The sequence below is a fragment of the Trachinotus anak genome, unplaced genomic scaffold (genome assembly GCF_046630095.1).
Source record: "Trachinotus anak isolate AG129_WGS33_773 ecotype Australia unplaced genomic scaffold, CSIRO_AGI_Tana_v1 ptg000011l, whole genome shotgun sequence".
Taxonomy (NCBI): Eukaryota; Metazoa; Chordata; class Actinopteri; order Carangiformes; family Carangidae; genus Trachinotus; species Trachinotus anak.
This window is the reverse complement of record NW_027273862.1, coordinates 29,185,246-29,198,206: the sequence shown is the minus strand read 5'-3', so window position 1 is coordinate 29,198,206 and position 12,961 is coordinate 29,185,246. Positions and strand designations below refer to the sequence as shown.

Sequence of the window (12,961 nt, the reverse complement as noted above, 5' to 3'; positions counted from 1 at the left end):
CACAGCGCAGACACACACTCTTGTTCACACACACCTACACATGCTTACATACACACAGACTGTCCAATAGGGAGCAGAGCTCTGAATTCCCCTGATGTTTCTACACAGCAACGCAGCAGACACACACACACACACACACACACACACACACACACACACACACACACACACACACACACACGCCGTGCAACAGAGTCATATATCCAACACAACGTCCCATACCATAGCAGGTTTTATTTAGAGCTCTGAGCAGGACAGGTGGAGCCTCTGTGTGGATTTACAGTTGTTTGGTTTTTCAAGCTTAACTGAAGTGGCTCTGTTTCTGTAGCTGCGTCAAAGTTCACTGAATAAATACTGTTCATCTCTACTGTTCATCTGCTACATGCAAACAAACAATGCCAAAGTGTGGAGAAGAATGAGTGTCCAGGTGTGACCTGAAATACAAAAGCTCACATTAATTGTCTTATTTTGTTTGTGTTTTGTTCAGTTTAAATAAATTAAAGATGATTTTATTCATTAAAAAATTATTCAGTGCTTTATGAGAGGACAAACAACCTGGAAACAACACGTCAGCACCAACTGTTACTGAGAAAATCATCGACTATTAAAGTCTGGTGACGTTCTGTGTTTTTCTTAATGTCATAAATTCCCATGAAAAGACCAAAACCAACAATAAATGTCTCCTACTAACGAGTACTGTGTGTGTATCAAAGCATAAACACACACACTGTAGTTCATTTTGACACTGATTCACACACACACCATCCTGCTGCCCCCAAATACCCACTACAGCACAATGTGGATTAATCCACCGCTGAAAATAGTCCCCAACAAATGCACTGTTTCCTGTTTGAGTAAAGTTTGGTAAAAAGCTACAGTGAGCAGCTGTTTTAGGAAATGACTGATTTATAGACTTCATGTTTGTGAGGTGTTTTTAAGGATTTACTTTTACTCTCCAGCAGGAACCAGTGGACATGGAGGTTAAGAGGCTAACACATCGTTTAGATCTTTTCATGGGATTTGTTGACAATAAGAAAAATATAGTCAACAATGTCAGTGTTATCTCTTAAAGGAAAAGTTCACCACAAAATGAAAGAAAGTTTAAATGATAATCTGATGATGTTCTGTATAAACAGTTTCTGACACGACAATGTTGAATAAAGAGGGAAAAAATAAGATTAAAAAACTGATTCACAAACTTTTGGCTTCAAATATAATCAGTCAGCAGCTTTCTTAAAAAAATAGTTCAAGTGATGCAGTAAATTAAAGAAATAAAAATAAAATAATAGTTAAAATACACTTATCTCAAAATGTGGCCCTGAAAGATGATGAGATGAAGTTGTTTATTTTATTTTTAAAAAAAAAAGCTCAAGAGAACAGCATCTGTCAGGAATTTGGGGGCTTTGCACTGAACTGAGTTTATGCTGCAAACTGGAGAAATGTGCACAAATTTAACAAGTTTAAGTAACAATTTAAACGCAGCTGGTGGTTTATGGTGAAATGTTGTGTGAATCAGGTACCAATAAAATACTGAGTGGTTCTTACTGGTATTTAAATGTAGGAACAGTGGAAGAGAACGAGACCGTGGAGAACAAGAGAGGAACAACTGGACATTTTAGAGGGAAGTGAATTATAACTGAAGTACTTCTGTAAACAGAGTTTTATTCTAATTCACACAACAACATGACATGTAAACTGGGCTTTATTATAAAGCCTCAACTGAAGTCATTTTGCAGTGAAATATCCTTTTAACACTTGTTGCATTTGAGTGTGCGTTTGTGTGTGTGTGTGTGTGTGTGTGTGACGTCTGCTTCATGAAACATACCTGACTGACTCCCTCTGCTCTTTGGTGCTGAAGTAACTGACTCTAAAGAAACAAACACATCCTGTTAGCTCGCAGTGTCACAGCTCACATGAATGTCCCGCCCACACCTGTCGCACTCACCTGACATCCTGGCGAGCTCGATGCTGTAGTCAGAAAACTCATGTCGCTTGCTCACAGAACAAACATGAACCCCAAAATCCTCCATCCTGACCTGCTGGATGGTCAGCGTGATGTTGCCGGGGGCGTAGATGATGGTGTAGCCCGCGGTGCAGTTCTGGAAAGCTTTGTGTTTGATGTAGTGACACAGCAGCTCGTTGTGTGGACTCCTCCACTGCACAGACAGCTGGGAGACGTTAGTGTGGTCCTCATAGTGGTACGAACACAGCAGAGTGACCCGCTCACCGGGCTGACAGAGCACTTTCACAACACTGCCTGGAGACAGAAGACGTCACTGTCAGATAGTTAAAGCTCCACCCAGTATAAAGGTAGATGTCCATGTGTTTGTGATTATAAAGCAGGTCTAGGTTCTATATTAATACTGTGAAAGTATCAAAGCCTCAGTCCACAGAGAAATGCACACAGCCTGTATTCAGAAACTGAGCCTTAAAACCAGCCGTCAGGACTTCTGGAACTTTGTGATGTCACAACAAAGCAGTCACTGCTTTCAGCCATGCCCCAAGCCCCGCCCACCTGGACCCACCATCCAACCTTACAGGATTTGGTTTCTCAGTGTTTAAATCTGCTATATTTTTATGGATCATTCAGGAAACAGCCAATCAGAAGAGAGGCTCAGATCCTCTCTTCTGATTGGCTGACTGACCTGTTGTTTCTAGAGCTCCAGAGAGAAGCCTGAGAGAGGAGATGTAAAACTACACTGAGATGGTTTTTGGTTCTTAAAACCACAGATATATCTTCTGATGGAGATCAACACTTCAGATAAAACACAGGTGTAAAATATTGGACCTTTAAATGTAAATGATTTAAGCTTCAACGCAGCATTGATTTGTTTTCCAGCAGACACAGAACCTTATCATTCATTTGAAGTTGTAGAACTGCATTACCACATGATGTTGCTGCCAGAATCATCATGGTCATTAATTATTTTTTCTCACTGTGCTGAGACGTACAGGAAGCAGCAGCGGCCCTGAGACCAGAGGGAATCAACCAAACGCATGTTCAGTGTTTGTGTCCCTCTAATTTAGCATCAAAGATCTTTGCGCAAAAAACATAGCTTCTCTTCTGTCTCTCTTCAGGCTTTTCCTCCCGAGTGTTGCATGTTTTTTGGGTGAAACTGTGTTTTTTTTTATTTTTATCGACCCATCAAGTCTGGATTCCTCATCTGTGTTATATCAAGAGTATAGGACAGAAAGTACAAGATCTTTGTCATAAAGTTAAAAAAAAACCAATAAAATTATTATTGTTATCCATCTGGAAAGTTCGTGATTTAGACAATAATAAGATCAGGTGAAACATTCATCTCTCTACATGTTAAATAACAACAGATCCAGGTCTTTGTTGTGAACCTTACCTTCTCCAACCAGATGTGACAGAACCAGTCCAAGGTACAGTGCAGCCGTCCAAGTCTGTTCAAGAGGTGTCTTCCACATTTGGTGATGCATTAACTCGACGGGTCCAAATACTCACATGAACATTATTTAGAGATATCAAGATTCTGGAGCGCAAAGTTCAGAAATAATGCCAACCTCATATCACTTTTACTTTCACAGTGATATCAGTTTACAAGCTTCAGCAGGAGTGTAAATGTTCTGACCCTGTGGTTACCAGGCATCAGAGGACTCACTGTAACCTGATGCTTCTGGATCAGACGGAAAAATCCTGTTGTTTGTTTGTGCCAGAGCAAAAAACATCAGTGTCACTACATGACTCACCTTTATTTATCCAGCAGTTTCAGCACAGGAACTTCCTCCATCAGGGACTTCCTCCATCAGGGTGTAATTGTTATTATAATTACTATTATTAATAATAGAAACAACAAAATGTTCCATAAACAGTTAAAACAACCACACAGTCACAAAATAAAACCACAGAAGATCCAGATAAGCTCTGGTTAATAGCGCAGTTTAACATCAGTTCCACTTAGTAGCTTTTCTGGAGATTTCAGTCGTATCATATTGTCTCTACAGAATGTCAACTTTTCACGTGCTAAGAAAAACAGCACATTGTCCACTTGTGATTTTCAAATGTTTTTTTGTTTTTTTTGCTTAAAACACAGGAATTTTCTCACAAAGGTCAGGAAAGTTTAAATCTTCTGCTTATCTGAAAAATTAAAAACCAAACGTGGAGATAGGCCTACAAGTTATTCATGAGCAGCAAATGGGTTTCAACCATTCTCATGAAATTGTGGTTGTTCAGAGCTTCATTTTTCATCCCTGTCTTTCTTTTTTTTTGCTTCACATCGTAGTCTTAGGATATTTGTTCCAGGCATTAAAGTGAGGATGCTTCCAGAATAATGGCATGAACAGTTTATTTTTATTAATTAAACGCATAGTGTGTAACCTCTGCTGCTAGGGGTCTCTCAATCAAAATAATAACAAAGACGCCATTGATTGACGTCATGAAATAGCGTGGGATCATGGGAATTGTTGTCTTCACCATAAGCTTCCCCCGGTTTGAACTTCTTCAATAACTAACTGCTAATAAAAGAACCATTCGTTCAGGAGGTTTTTACCAGCAGCCGAATTATCCACAGAGGTGTCTTCCCCTCCGTGACCACCGGCCCAGTGGATTAAAACCAGCAGAAACACCAAAAAACGGTGTTACTTTAAAAATCGGTGATTCACCGGCGCTCTATGGCGGACACAGGACACCGAGCAAGAGCTGGGAGCTAAACCTGCTAACCTAACTAACTAACCGCTAATTTATGAAGCAGACGTTCGGGAGTTCTTTAGCGGCAGCCGAATTATCCACAGAGGTGTCTTCCCCTCCGTGACAAACGGACAAAAGGATTAAAACCGGTAGAAACACCCAATCAAGCATCGTCTCTCTAAAAATCAGTGATTTCTCGACGCTACTCGGCGGACAGGACGTCTTGGAATGGCAAACGTACCCGCTAATCCAGCGAGCAGGCATGTCCCGGCCGGGCCTCCGTACTGCAGCTCATTCCCCTTCCCCCTCACTCTGTAGTGGTTTTTACCGTCAGCCGACGCGCAGAGGTTCCTCCTCCAGAACAAACGGACCAGGGTTAAAAGAAACAACGAATAAGCTTAAATTTCATTTAAAAATCAGTGATTTCTCGACGCTCTTCGGTGGACAGGACGTCTCAGAGTGGACGCATGGACATCTTGAAAGCTGCCACTGACCTGTTTTCTCTGATGACTTCAATCCAAACGTCCTGTGACTAGAAAAACATATTTAATTGAAAACAACCGAGGTGTAAAACGTTTATCTTGAGATGTGGTTTAAACCAGGATAAAAGTTTACATGGACAAGAACATTACAGTGATGTGTGTCTTATTAGTTCAAGTAGATCATGTTTGTTCATCATTATAACCTGGATGAAGTCGTGGCCATATTTTAAGACCAAGTTACTCAATAATGGAGGTGATTTAAAATGACTCACTATTTCTCCCCACTGTGAATCTGAGTGAATCATAAGGTGATTAAAGGGATGCAAGAGAAGATTTATTTGATCTGACACTTCCACATGTGTGTGAATGAATATATAAATAAAATGTTACACCACCACGATCACAGCAATCAGTTTAATATTGATCAGTGTTATTTACACAAATCAACAGTTTTCAAACACACAAAAATGTTATTTTAGGTAAATTTCTACTTTTATAACCACTGACAAAATCAACTTTATTACACTGTGCACGAAGAGGAAAACACACATTGTACAGTGGCACAGTCCTACTGAGAAGTATTTATACACACACACACACATATTTTGTGAAGATGCATGAATTTACAGCTGCTCAATGACAAACTTAAATACTACTTCACCTACAGAGCTCTACACAAATGTACAAACTCTTGTAAACATACAATTTTTTAAAAATCCTAACTGCTGTGAAAAGACTGCATCATGTTTAATGACTCGTGCTTTTTTTAAGACAAAGGGCCTCATGCAAGAACTCATGTAGCATAGATTCAAGGATTTGACAGAAGTTGAAAATTAAACTAAAATGTTGTTTTACGTATGAAATTAATTCAAGAGAAAATGCTCATTTAAGGGAATTACATCTCTTAATCTGAGTGAATTCTGAATCTAAATGTTACGGGAAAAATAAAAATGAATAAATAAAATGCGTTAAATAAAAATATTCTGTTCCCTGTATATCAGTGTCTTCCAGATTAATGTCATAATATGTAATAAGTCATAAAATTTCTAGAATATTTTCAGAAAGGTCCTAATATTTGAGATTTTAATAGTCTGTCATAAACAGGTGAGAAACTCAGCTCAGTGTCAGGTGAGTTTCACCAATAAGCTCCTAATGATCAGTGTGACATCATCATCATCTCTGTCATCCGTCTCCATGACGACACGTCTCCTTCACTTCCCATCTGTGTAACTGTAGTAAAACATCTCTTTGTTTCTGTTTGTTAATAATGTTATAATAATTACAGCAGGACTTTCAGTCTCCTCTGATGGTTTTTATAATAAAACCTGTCCATGGACTAACGGACAGAACGGAATCTTTATTCAACAATTTGATGATGTTAGATGTCACGAACGCGTCCCTGCACATGGACAGGTGACACGCAACGGACTGAAAACGAGCAATCTCCGATAAATTTGTGCAGCTAAGAGATTTGTAGAATCCGACGGGGAACATGATCAAAGCTCGTGTGTTTATGTTCATGATGAGGTGAAAACGTTCTTGCGTGAGGCCCGATGTTCTGTGTTCTAGGTTCCACTGTTGACCAGCTCAAACTACACGATCACCTCCACATCTCCCAGATTGCAGCTGCAGAAAACAAACATCTGGCGTGGCCCTGACAGCTCTGAGTGTTGTGAGTCCGCGGTTCGGTGCAGAACTGTGCAGATCCTGAGACTCAACCATCGTGGTGAAATCCAGGACCTATAAACTGTGTGGTGTGTTTCCAGCTTTACAACCAGTCTAGTCCTGGACTGAAGTGACGTCTGTGTTTAGAGCCTGGACTCACCGGTGTTAACCCTGTAGTGAACACCTCGGCCTCAGGTCACAGGTGACTTCCTGTGTGTGTCTATTGTGCCCGAAGCAGCACCTGCCGCCGCTGTGAAGTACAAAATGATGCCACAAAACCAATGAGACACATAAACTATCACTGTACAAATACATTTCATATTTTACAGTTTTCTTTTCCTTCTGCTTGTGCCTGTTTACGGCTGATGATGAAGACGATGGCGGCGCACGCGGCGGTTACTGGATACCTCTGAATAAACACATTGCGAACACCATGGCGAAGAGCTGGAGAGAGACGGAGACACAGGAGGGTCAGAAAGGGTTCAAGCTTGGTGTTAATGTGTGGCTGATGTTGATTATTTCACACACTGAATGAAAAGCTTTACTTTTAATGGAGTTAACATTACAACACAGATCCTGCAGTTACACAGAATATCTTCAGTCACTTAGTTTTCATTAAAGAAATGTGGCTTGTGTTGTTAGTTTTAGATGTCATTTTCTGTATTTAACAGACTTTTTTGGCATAAGAAAAAATCTACATCACTGTCCCGAATCCCTCTTTTTAAAAAGGAACAAGCAGTAAGTTATTAAGTGTTTGAAAATGAAAAATGAACAATGAAAATGCTGTACATACTTCGATCGTCAGCACCACGATGGCCAGAGCTCCTGCTGTGTAGATGTACGTCTCAAAGTAGTCGACCATCGCCGAGTAACAGCCCTGCAGGAGAAAACAACTGGTCTTAACTCACCGCCTGGTCGTGAAACCAGAATTAATTATCCTTATATCCTTAATAAAAGAAACTGTTTGTCAGCATTTCTGTAACAATGTGCTACAGCATCTGCCTTTAATTAAATCTGCACATCACCACTTGAGGGCAGTTTCGTAGCAGTGATAACTTTTACTCATTTTTAGTGTTTTTATTCTGTCTTACTTCAGTTTTATACACAAAACGTTGCTTGTTGACTGTGTATAAAGAAGTTGAACTGGTTCAACCCGGATTAAAAAAAGCTGCTCACACAATCATGCATCAGTAATAACAGACTTTCGGTGTTTTTCATTTTCCTACAGTTGTGAAACCTGACATGACGTGCATTAGATGTTGTGTTTATGAGAAAAACTGTGCTTCCTGTAACGACCTTGTTGTGCCTGAAGGCCACGCTGCCGCTCACACACTGCTCCACGCTGACGTCTCCAGGGTAACTGTTCCTCTGGCAACAGGCCTCAGGGACCATCTTGTTGGGGTTGAGGAGCCTGAAGAGGCTCTCGTTGAAGTCCTCGGGACCGCTTACGCCACAGCAATCGAACTGTACAGAGAGGCATGATGGGAGGAGACAGCAGACTGTAGGACGGGGGCACTGACTGACGGTGTCGTTGTCGTACTGAGTGAAATAAAAGGCGGGAAAAAAAGTGAAATGAGGAGCGGTAATTGTAAAATTGATGCCTCACCGTGGTCATGATGGCGTTCCACGTGGAGGTGAAGACGTCGGTGTTGTTGTGACCTTGATAGTGACGTTTCAGCTCCCTGGTGAAATACTCCCTGGTTAACTGAGCAGAGACACAACGAGACACAGTTCAGTCCAGTTTAAAAGTGAGTTTTTGAATATAGGCTGGTTCTGGGTTAAGGTCAGAGTTTATTAAACCTGCTCTCTGGAACAGACCCAAGAAAATGTCTAATTATGATTTTTCTGGTCAGTATTTAAATTGTGATAATATTCTATGAAGTAAACTTCAGACTTGTAGTTGTGGTTTTAAGCCCAAGACTAAAATCAACCACTCAGAAAAAAAGTAAATTGCAAAGTAAAGTATTGTATTGAGAAGTTTAGTCTGGACATGTCTCAATAACATTCAAAAATAAAATTAATGTTCTTTTATAATTAATTATATCATGTGCTTTAAAGTTGAACTGGGAGATTCCAACAAGAACAACCAGCTTCATCAGGTCCTGAACCAGCTTCCTGTCTGAAGTTGATCCTGTATGTCAGTTCTCTGAAACAGGACAGGTGTTCCTATTATTTTGTCCACCTTACATTGTTATTATAAAATGACTGATGCTTTAAGTTCAGTCACACACAGCCTGAGCCTGGACTGACTGAGTTCAGATCCACTGACGAGGGGAACCGGTCCAGACTGAGCGGCACTCACATGCTCCCTGAAGAGGAAGGCCAGGACGGCGGCCGCCAGCTCGGCGAGGAAGATGAAGAGGATGAGCATGAAAAACTGAGAAGAGATTAAAAACAATGGAGCAGAGTTACCAAACAAACGTATACTCATAGACTGTCTGAACAAAGACTTCATTAAGAGATTTTCAAATGAAAAGCATGGACAGACTCAGAGTGACGTCTCCCCTGACTGAAACGATCCTAAGTGTTGCACCGTTAGTTAACTCCTCTAGATGGCAACCTCGTACTGTCTCACTCTGGTCTTACATAACACACAAGCAGAGCTGCAAATATTAGTGACTGAACTCAATGCAATCATGTGTTTACAACGTGAACAATATACTTGATGTGTTTGTGAGTCTTTGTGATCTTCCATGTAAGATGTGTGTGTGCTATGTTGTATTTCTGAAAATGTTTTTTATTGTGATTTGGGTGGAGTTGATGAGCTGATGAGTCCATCATCAATGAGCTTTATAAACTTTATAAAGCACAGAAACATTTCTTCTTTCTGCTGTTTCCTCTGTGATGAAGTTTTCATTCTGCAGGTTTGATTTATTTCACTGCACCACAGTCACAGTTTCTTTACTTCACGCAGCAGCAACATTTTCACTGCACAACGTGGCAGAGAAAATGTTAGACAGACGTGTTTAGTGTCGACCTCTGGAGCGTCCACTCACCATGACTGTGGATAAGAGCTGCAGCCTCATGAATAAAGCAGATGCTGCTGTGGTGAAGCAGCAGAGATTTTAGACTCAATGTGAAGAAAATGGTTGAAAACGGCTGAAGTCACCAAATGTTTTAAAGTCTCATTTGTGACACACACGGACCACAATTACAGTGTTACACATCTGACTCCTGAAATCTAAAACCTGCAGAAATAAACATGTTTACAGCCTGATACAAAAAACAGTGTTGGTCTCTTTATCTAATTTCCTCCTTCATGACAACTGTTCAGGCTGAAGTTTATAAAACTCACCTGTTTACATTTTATTAAGGCTTAAAATTCTGCATAATTGAGGGCGTGGCCTCTTTGAGTGACAGGTGGGTGAGCGTAAGCTTGCCACAAACCAGCATGCACACAAGCCCCACCTCTTTGACCATTTTTTGACAAACTGGGAGTCAGGGGCAGAGTCAGGCCCTGCCAAGATGGCAACGGTGGAGCAGCTTCAAAACCGCTCTTCAGAAACCTGAGGGTGACGTCACGGAGGCTACTCACAAAGAGCAGGAGACATTTGTTCTCCCTGATGGCTCCACAGCAGCCCAGGAAGCCCAGCAGGAACAGCATGCTCCCCATGGCCAGGATGACGTAGACCCCCGTGAACAGCAGGGGGTTGGCCGCCACGATCTCCCTGAAGCCCATCGGGTCCACCAACACCCAAACACCGACACCCAGCAGGAAGGAGCCACCCAGCTGGGAGAGAGAGGCTTAATTAATCAGTCACAACGATCACGACTGCAGATATTTACTGAACTGAGGGGACAGAGAAGGAGAGTTCAGATTGTCCGACCAGCTGATTCCACCTCACGTCTGCTGGTTGAATATCTTACATTATTTTTACTTTATGTCCAGATTTCGTTCTGCAGCAGCCCTGTTATAATAAGACCAGAAACCATATTCTGCATCTAATGGCCACTAACATTTTTATCTCGATGCATTTTTACACTTTCATCCTCTAAACGTCTAAAAGTCGACCCAAACTTCACAGGAGTGTTTCCTGCTCTCGTTTCACTTCAGTCTGATTTTAAACAACAGAAGAAGACGAGAGCAGACGAAGTGCTGAACTCACAAAGATGAAGAAGTTGAAGATGAACATCAGGTACTTCATACAGCTGAGGCAGTCCCCCTCCATGGCTGAGCCTCTCGCTGAAACCTCCCCCTGCCCCTGTGAACGAACACACACACACACACACACACAGTGCATATGTTATTCAAGAGCTGCTTTTACTGTGAAAATTTCTTCAAACACCAACCCTGAAACCACCTGTTACAATCAGATGCAGTGTGTTTGATTTTTCACACCATAAACAGTAAATGTTAAATCATAAGACATTTATACCACAAGATGCAAATTTATTCTTTATTTATTTATTCTGTTTTCTTCTTTTCCTGTGGTGGAAATTGTTAATGTCTGGTGTTTAATAAACCAACCGACTAATGTTTTCAGTAAGAAAACAATCTGCAGATGGCAGATCACTGATGGTGAAAATATCTAGTTTACTATATAAAAATACATGTAGTGTATTTTATACAGTGGGGTGTGAGACCTCACTATGTTCACATTCATAGTAAAATAAAATTAAAATAATGCATCTTTTTATGTACTGTATGCTAAAAATATTATAAATTAGAAGAACAAAATTATGATTAAAATAAAAGTTGCTATAATCAATATTTGTGTGTGTGTGGTGTCTTTCAGCTCATTGTTTTGGTTTGGTAGCTGTGTTGGTTCAGGCCCAGTTCACTCATCAAGCTTGTTTCCAGGTGAGTTGTGGCCAAAAACGTGTTTTTTGAGGTCACAGTGACCTTTGACCTTTGACCACCAAATTCTAATCAGTTCATCCTTGAGTCCTAATGAATGTTTGTGCTAAATAATTGGACGGACGAACGTACAGATGGATGAATGTCGGCGGCTCGGAGGCCTGATCATCTTATACTGCAGCATCACTGATTTCCATTTCCAAATCCAAACTGTGAAATGTTCAGGAAACAGGATGAACAGTTTATATAGTCTAGTTATTTTTGATGCTTTTTGAGTTGACTCATCAGGATTCAATGATTTTTCTGTTACACACTCATACAGTGTGGGTGAGTGTCATACACTCCTCTAACCAGAAGTCACAATGTAATCCTGGAGCAAACAGGTGAGCACAAAAACAACATGACAATAACCTGTCCTGTAACATTCATAAACATAAAAGCCCACACTGCTCTGCAGCTTCATGCAGCTTCATGCAGCTTCATGTAGCTCGACGCTGAGGACTCTATCCTGTGTCTCTCTGCTAATATGAGCTTCACAGGAAGCAGGACGGAGAAATGCACGATGACACATCGGCAGCAACAGTTTTTGTCAGATGTGGGGACGTGACACTAACAGCCTGTCCCTGTGGGATCGTGTGACACATGGAGGGACGTTGGCTGGTGCTGAGGAGGACATGTTGGTGTGAGTGGGGCCATCAGTGGGGGTGTGAAGAGGACCAACTGTGCACTTATAGCCCTGATGGTGTTTACCAGTGAAAACTAACATACAGCCACCTGTCACATCTGAGGGGACGGCGAGCAGTTTAGTTTCATATCTGCACATTTAATCACCACTGTGACAGACTTCAGCTTATTCTGTTTCATTTAAGCTCTTTAACTGATAATGTTAAATTGTCTTATTTGGTTTGGAGACAGTTTTTCTGTTTATTCAAGGAACAAGACACAACAACCATCATTTTCTGTTTCTCCTCAGGGGAAGTCTGTCTATTTTCTGTCTTCCCTCTGTCTCTGTCTCTCAGCTCATTGGTCCAGACTGAAAATGTAAATCTTTAAAAACAACACACAAATATATTGTTTCATTTTTTAAAGGCTCAGTAATTTTCCTTAAACAGCTGGACACTATAGTTTTTATCAAACAAACAGGAGAAACAGTGGATGTGTTTGGCCCTATTTTCAGTGGCGGATGAATCCACATTTGGTGCTGTAGTGGGTATTTGTGGCAGCAGGACGGAGTGTGTGGGACTGATGTGTTTTCAGCCTCGTTAGCTGCAGGGCTCTATGTTACGATGTTGATGTGATGTCCATCAGATGGACACACACAGACATTCATGGTTTCCAGAGGATGAACCCTAATGACGATGATGA

At 41.0% G+C, this 12,961-nt stretch overlaps 2 protein-coding genes across 7 annotated transcripts in view; both read right to left on the bottom strand.

The window, feature by feature from the left end:
• Positions 1-214: 214 nt before the first annotated feature.
• Positions 215-5,379, bottom strand: LOC139628228 (CD276 antigen-like). 5 transcript variants are annotated; one of them, XM_071489694.1, is made up of 6 exons: positions 5,146-5,379; positions 3,715-3,765; positions 3,354-3,464; positions 1,946-2,257; positions 1,826-1,867; positions 215-434 (listed from the first exon to the last, which is right to left on the bottom strand). In XM_071489694.1, exons 3-6 carry the CDS (start codon positions 3,442-3,444, stop codon positions 379-381), a joined length of 501 nt encoding a protein of 166 aa, XP_071345795.1. In that variant the 5' UTR covers positions 3,445-3,464; positions 3,715-3,765; positions 5,146-5,379; the 3' UTR covers positions 215-378. The 5 variants fall into 5 exon arrangements, 3 of the variants coding, with proteins under 3 accessions (XP_071345795.1, XP_071345796.1, XP_071345794.1); XR_011692722.1 differs by lacking the exon at positions 5,146-5,379 and having other exon boundaries at positions 3,354-3,423; positions 3,715-4,839; XR_011692721.1 differs by lacking the exon at positions 5,146-5,379 and having other exon boundaries at positions 3,354-3,408; positions 3,715-4,839.
• Positions 5,380-5,528: 149 nt separating this feature from the next.
• LOC139628227 (tetraspanin-18B-like) overlaps positions 5,529-12,961 on the bottom strand; it is a 32,364-nt gene continuing 24,931 nt past the window's right edge. For both annotated transcript variants that reach the window (XM_071489691.1, XM_071489692.1), the window contains exons 3-9: positions 10,905-11,000; positions 10,334-10,528; positions 9,101-9,175; positions 8,405-8,503; positions 8,095-8,262; positions 7,592-7,675; positions 5,529-7,242 (exon numbers count right to left, since the gene is read on the bottom strand). In XM_071489691.1, coding sequence (XP_071345792.1) covers positions 7,195-7,242; positions 7,592-7,675; positions 8,095-8,262; positions 8,405-8,503; positions 9,101-9,175; positions 10,334-10,528; positions 10,905-11,000 — 765 coding nt within the window. In that variant the 3' untranslated portion in view covers positions 5,529-7,194. The remainder of the gene's footprint in view (positions 7,243-7,591; positions 7,676-8,094; positions 8,263-8,404; positions 8,504-9,100; positions 9,176-10,333; positions 10,529-10,904; positions 11,001-12,961) is intronic.

Coding starts and splice junctions, on each gene's coding strand:
- LOC139628228 (XM_071489694.1), bottom strand. CDS start 3,444: ATGCATCACCAAATGTGGAAGACACCTCTTGAACAGACTTGGACGGCT. Junction 1,868..1,945: donor CGAGCTCGCCAGGATGTCAG/GTGAGTGCGACA, acceptor TTGTTTCTTTAG/AGTCAGTTACTTCAGCACCA. Junction 435..1,825: donor GAGCAGAGGGAGTCAGTCAG/GTATGTTTCATG, acceptor TTTGTATTTCAG/GTCACACCTGGACACTCATT.